General features: G+C 44.8%; 1 protein-coding gene across 4 annotated transcripts in view; it reads right to left on the minus strand.

The window, feature by feature from the left end:
• Positions 1 to 5,612, minus strand: part of DMPK (DM1 protein kinase) — a 55,083-nt gene extending 49,471 nt beyond the window's left edge. For all 4 annotated transcript variants that reach the window (XM_069746814.1, XM_069746812.1, XM_069746811.1 and 1 more), the window contains exon 1: positions 5,094 to 5,612. In XM_069746814.1, coding sequence (XP_069602915.1) covers positions 5,094 to 5,226 — 133 coding nt within the window. In that variant the 5' untranslated portion in view covers positions 5,227 to 5,612. The remainder of the gene's footprint in view (positions 1 to 5,093) is intronic.
• Positions 5,613 to 6,275: the final 663 nt, after the last annotated feature.

The following is a 6,275-nucleotide window of genomic DNA, read 5'->3' on the forward strand; positions in this document are numbered from 1 at the left end:
TCTCCACCTCTGGCATCCAGTCTTGACTTCTGCACCTCTGGCATCCAGTCTTGACTTCTGCACCTCTGGCATCCAGTCTTGACTTCTGCACCTCTGGCATCCAGTCTTGACTTCTGCTCCTGGCTTCCAGTCTTGACTTTTGCTTGTGGTATCCAGTCTTGACTTTGGCACCTCTGGCATCCAGTCATAACTTCTGCTTGTGGCATTCAGTCTTGACTTCTGCACCTCTGGCATCCAGTCTTGAATTATGCACCTCTGGCATTTACTTGGCCCTGCAAAATCATGAAATAGTAGCGAGATGCAAGCCATGACATTGCTCGATGCCATGTGACTAGGCTTCAAGGTGACTTCTTGATGTTACGGTGCCTATTAAGCTGCAGAAGAGCTGAGGATGCCGGGTTGAGGATGCTGGCTACAGCATTGAAGACTTTTGTGGTTGCCATAACAAGGCAACTAGAATCTTTTTGCTCAACTCTAATATGTAGATACCTAATTCATATGGAATCACGCATAATAGGCATTCCCCATCGAATGGCCCGCTCATATATAAGAGCTGTCATACGGTGGCCCTACACAGGGCTGGGGCTCAGTTGGTGACCATGTACTGTAGACCCAGGGCACAGGCATCAAAAAAGAACAATAGATGTTGTGGTATAGACCTAGATGAAAAAAGGTAATCCACAAATTTTATTAGGTGTATGTAGAAATATGGGAACCAGGGAGAGCGTAAGAGCAGTCATGGAGTTTACAAACCATTTGATTCCTGATTTAGGGATCAGATTACAATCTCAATAATAACATTCACCTATATAGTAGTAACTTCATCAATATCACATAACAGATGTGATGATAGGGGCCAGGGTCAATAGAACTAGCACTCATCATTAGCAATGGATTTCCTTACTCTAGTTTCAAAGGAGAGAAGGACTAACACACAAGGTCTACCTTTATTAAATAAAATGACAGTCTTACAGTGCCGATACACCTTAGATAATGGTGTGCCTATTACACATTCTGCAGACAGCCATCTCTCTCGACCTTTCTATACACATGCACGCTCAGTTTGAGTGAACCCTCTAAAATATCACGGTACACGAGAGTCTTTATGAGTGATGGGTCACAAAGACAAGACAAAGATTAAAGATAAAGCAATATTTTACTTGGTTGTTTGGGTGGTTTACCAGTTGACGGACCGTACGAACCAGACAAATATCATAATTATTTAACCTCATGAGGTCCGTTATATTTTGTAGCCCCACCAGCGTCAAATACCCTAATATCAGGAGTCTATTCTGCAGGAAAGAGAATTTGTAGGGGAAGCCGCGAACTGCCCGGTGATAAACCGCTATCTGCTTGAGCCAGTGAGCATTGGGCTTCATTCTGATATATGTATTTTGAGTTTTTCATGTATAGATAATGTACCCATTATGGTCTATAGGACTCTTCTCATGTCCATGGTTTTTTTTATGGACCAAGTGTCCCAAAATAAAAAATGGAGACAACTCTGATTTCTGTCCGATCGACCATGGATCAAGATTGGATATTCAAGAGTATGGGTCCAAGCAAAACCCTGACAGCACATGGATGCCTTCCAAGTTGCATCCTTCTACATCTCTTTTTCACTGACTGAATCTTACGAGAAGTTTGAGAAACGTATATCAGTTGTTTTTTTCTTGCATACTGGAAAATCAGATGGCAAAAACTGACACACAGACCAATAACTGGTTGAAATCGGTCATTTTTTTCACGTATGAGAAAAAAATGGAAATTTTAATGAGGCCTTAGGGTACAAGATATATTTATTTTGAATAAATTTAGAGAATCTTAGTAAAAACATTTTGAACTTTATGGATACAAGTGATACGTAAAAGCCTCGAAACACATTAGATAATATTATGCACGCAGGTGGTTCCTGGACCCACTGTGTCGGGCTTGGCTAGGAAGGGTGTAGCTAAGCGGCTACCTGTGTTCACTGGAGCTCCTGATGGTGGGAGTCAGGCTTGAGCTGTAGGTAGCCGCCAGGTACCACTCCTAGACAGTCATCAATACTGCAGTTGCTGACTCCTTGGGTCAGGTAGGCAGACAAGAATATGGACTCTGGCTATGTTCAGACTACTAAGCTCTGGATCCACTGCAGAACGGTTACTGACACATACATGGCCTACTCGTATACACACCCATTCAGACACATGGGTCTCGGCTATAGATTCAGGACCCGCCAGGGCGGATTCAGGACTGGCCACACTAAAACCAGGGACTTTGAGTAGGGTTGAGCAACTTTTACTTTTTTAGGGTCGAGTCGAGTCGAGTGAAATCGGCCGATTATGGCGAAAAGTCGGGGGATCGACCGAAACACGAAACCCAATGCAAAGTCAATGGGAAATCTGTCTTTTTTTTTTTCTTCTCTCTCTCTAAGAGAGACCTATGTCATCACTCTGCCCACGCTCCTTCATTGGCTGAAAAAAATGGCGCCAAACGCGTCATACAAAACGCGACTTTGGCGCGAAGATCGCCGACCGCATGGCCGATCCCACACTAGGATCGGGTTTCATGAAACCCGACTTTGCCAAAAGTCGGCGACTTTTGAATTTGTCTGATCCGTTTCGCTCAAGCCTAACTTTGAGTTCAGGACTGGCGCGTACAAGGACTGAGGACATCCGATTCAGGACTGGCCGAACAAGGACCATCTTGCAGGTGCACTCTTATAATAAATGCTTCCCAGACATTGGCTGCCTTGAAGAGCAGGGAAGCGCTCATGCACACTAGGCACACTGCGGGAAAGCGTGGTGTGCACAACACAGGGAGACAGGCAGTATGTCGGGGACCATGCTGCGTATTCCGATGTCGCTGCATGGAGGGTGAAGGGAAACCATGCAGGGGTGCCGGCAGTAGCGTTACAGATAAGAGTCGAACCAGCATGCTGTGTTCTGCACTTTAGGAGGGGTCTCCTGACTCTCCTCGGACGCGATGATGTTGGGGGAGAGAAGGATGTTGGCTGATGTATTTCAACAGCCGATTCTTTTATTCTTCAAGCATTACTGTGTATGCGAGAGTCGGTGAGATGGCTGCTGGACAAACGATGGTTTGGCAAAAGCTATCTAATGTGTATGGGGGAGCATAAATTGTATCTAAAGTTCATGGGTAACCAGTGCAGTGACTGGCACAGGGCAAAGGTATTAATGTAGCAGCTGGATGGGGAGATGAACCTGACTTGTGCCAATGGAGAGGGGAGAGTTTAGAGAGATTAAGATTTTGACACAGTCCGTGACCAAAGAAGAACCAGATCTTAAGAACTTGCAATTACAGCCCATGTTACAGTCTGATCAGAAAAAGTGTTGAGAACTCAACCCTGGGAAAAAAAAATTGTAGACTTGTACTGAGCCTAGAAGACAAGTGCTTAGATTCTGACCACCTGTGAGCCCGAGACCACCCATTCCTAATCTCATGAATAGAGCTGTGCACACCCAACCTCCTTTCCTCACCCATATTTAGGTGAGTGTTGACAGGTACAACCTGTGAATTAAGTGGTGAATCAGAAGGTAGACAACAACCATCCTAAGGAGTTAATGACAGGTTCAGATAGCATGTAGCATTCATAGAGCGTACATGTACATACTGGTGCAATATTTCCAGAAGTTGGGGAAGATTAAAGATACTCATATTGGGGATCGGGGATGCAAATACTGATAGGATCGGAGCAAAGGGCAATCATTGCCATATCCTTGGGGAGCAATGAAGGATCGCTGGGTGTGGGGACAGCGGTATGAGCCCTTAGTCCAGGGGGGAGAAGTGTAAGACCTCTACCTTATATGGACTGTGTCAGTCTGTGTTCTTCCAGACTCCACATATGGTTAATGTAATAGTGTTACCTCCCCGTCTGGGGAATTAACTCATTCCCACTCTTATGGAGGCAGAGACAGCATGGTCACCTCTATGTGAGATGTAACATGTAGGAACCCCTGTCTGTCTCAGAAGGAGATGACTTTACCCATTGAGATGCACTCCTGTTGTTGTCACATTGCAGCGAAGAACATGCTGTTTTACATCAGAAGAATAGTAGCTGTCTAAGCTGGCAGGTGGAGGTACTTTTGTGCATTGTTTGGCCCCTTGTCATGGTGCAGGGACCAAGTCCCAGGAGGCATTTGGCACTAGAACGATACTCCAAAGTACCGTCTAATTGTGCCAACGTGCAGAACATGTAGACCACCTTCTGTTCTCTTTTCCCTGCGTAAGGTGCGCCAGACCGGGAATCCAAAACTTCACTAGCAAAGTCGGATATATATATGGTTAGGAACTCCAATCTTGTCAATCCACACAGCAGCCAGACATGTATGTATAATTACAGGGCGTTATGCTGCAGACACGGACACTCCCTGTCTTATGAACCAGCCCTTCCTGTCAGACTAGTGTGCGTATAAACACATACCGTATATATAATGTGCCATATACATCTCTGCAATATTTAACTAGGCTACAGAAAAAAGTCCCCAGTTGCCAAAAGTGACTTTAAATCTTAGAAAGACGATAGTAGACAGTTGACCAACAGATGAACCAATGGTCGTATGGTTGCATGGTTGGCTGGTATGGTGGCTTGAAATGGCCATATATGTTCAATCACAAGGAACATGCCTTTACAAAAAGATCGTTCTTGGACTGGTGAATATGGTATGAAAATTTTAGTCACAAGCTTAAAGATTATTTTGGTTGACATTGCCCGTTTGCAGCTATGAGGGCTTGATCGGAGTTGTCGTTTCACAATAGCCAAAGGTTGCGGACCTCTGGCCACCCATAGACATTCACATCTGTATGGATGTCTTTGGGTCTCCCGATTTGGTCCTCAGTGTTGGATCAGAATAGGACATGCTCTGGGTCTCACGTATCTCATCCTCGGGTCCATCATTTTCATGGATCGATAACGATATATGGGTCCGGGTGCTGCCCGATAAAATATGACAGTATTCGGACATTTTACATGGATGTGTGAGTGCACCCTTAGGTAGATCAATTTACTCAGCTAGCACCAATTTGCATATATGTTATCTTTCTTTTTATTTTCAACAAGCCTACATAAGAAAATAATAGAAGACACTCACCCCAGTGCAGGAAATCTGTGATATGAGTCTCGCTGACCAACGGTGATGTGACCAACTCGTGACACACACAGAGCATGAGATCCAGCAGAGCATCTAGATTCAGGAGAGCTGGTGGCAGGAGTGTATGCTCCATCCTGGGAGTACCGGTACTCGATGTTCACCGCCACCTGTCCATGTCACATTGGCTGACGGTTCATCTTATGTCCATGAATTCTAAAGCTTGGGGGAAATAATATAGGAAACCATCATCAGCGTGCTGTATGAACTTCTACCCTTGATGATGATGGACTCCTTGTCTTCTTCAGCCTATGTCTAGTGATTTCTTCTCATGGCTACAAGCTATTACTTCTTGCTATAGCGGCAGGCATTGTAGGAGAGTTGTGCAATGGAATGATCTAAGTTCTTACAAGTTCTGCATCGGAATCTTCGCACCTCTTGCCCTTTGCTGCTCTTGTGATCTGACAGGTTCTCTCCACCTTATCCTTTACTGGGCAATCCTCATTCTCCACTTCTCTCTCCCTATCCTCTAAATTCTGTTTTCTGTCCCACCCTTTTTCTCCCTCCTTCCTGTCACTATCCAACCCCCCTTCTCCACCTCCCTTGTCCCTTTAACTCCTACAAGCTTGAGTTACTCACTTCTTTTTCTTGAAGTCCAACTCATTCTCTTTCTCCGGTTCTTCCCTGTCATGCTCATTCAGGTTTTTCCAGCCATTTATCCTCTCCCTGGTTTGTCCTTCTCCTTAGTTTTCATTCCCTTCTTTTCCTCTTCTGGTTGCACCTTATCACAGCTCTTATGTTACCCTCCAAAACTTTTTGCTTTGGAAAATCCATACTTATCGAAAGCATTCCTTCACAATAATCTGATCACAAAGTGACCACCTTAATGGAATCTCCAGCGATCATCTGTAATCTGTGGGGAACCAAGTCAAGAAGTGCACCACCAAAGGAGAACTTATGCTCCACTGTCATCATCGGTGTCATCGACATTGCCCCGCTTATCACTTGTCCTGTGGAGAGATGATGTCTTGTTTTGGCTCCAATTTACCTTTAAGTGTTACAAAGTGCTCACTTAAACAAATAGAATGACCGTGTAAAGCTGGACAAGACAGGTCCTCGAAGACAGGAGACCATCTTTGCAACTGATCTCCACTCTGGCCCCCCAAAAATGGTTTTCTAAACTGG

Source organism: Ranitomeya imitator, chromosome 2, assembly GCF_032444005.1.
Source record: "Ranitomeya imitator isolate aRanImi1 chromosome 2, aRanImi1.pri, whole genome shotgun sequence".
Classification (NCBI taxonomy): domain Eukaryota; kingdom Metazoa; phylum Chordata; class Amphibia; order Anura; family Dendrobatidae; genus Ranitomeya; species Ranitomeya imitator.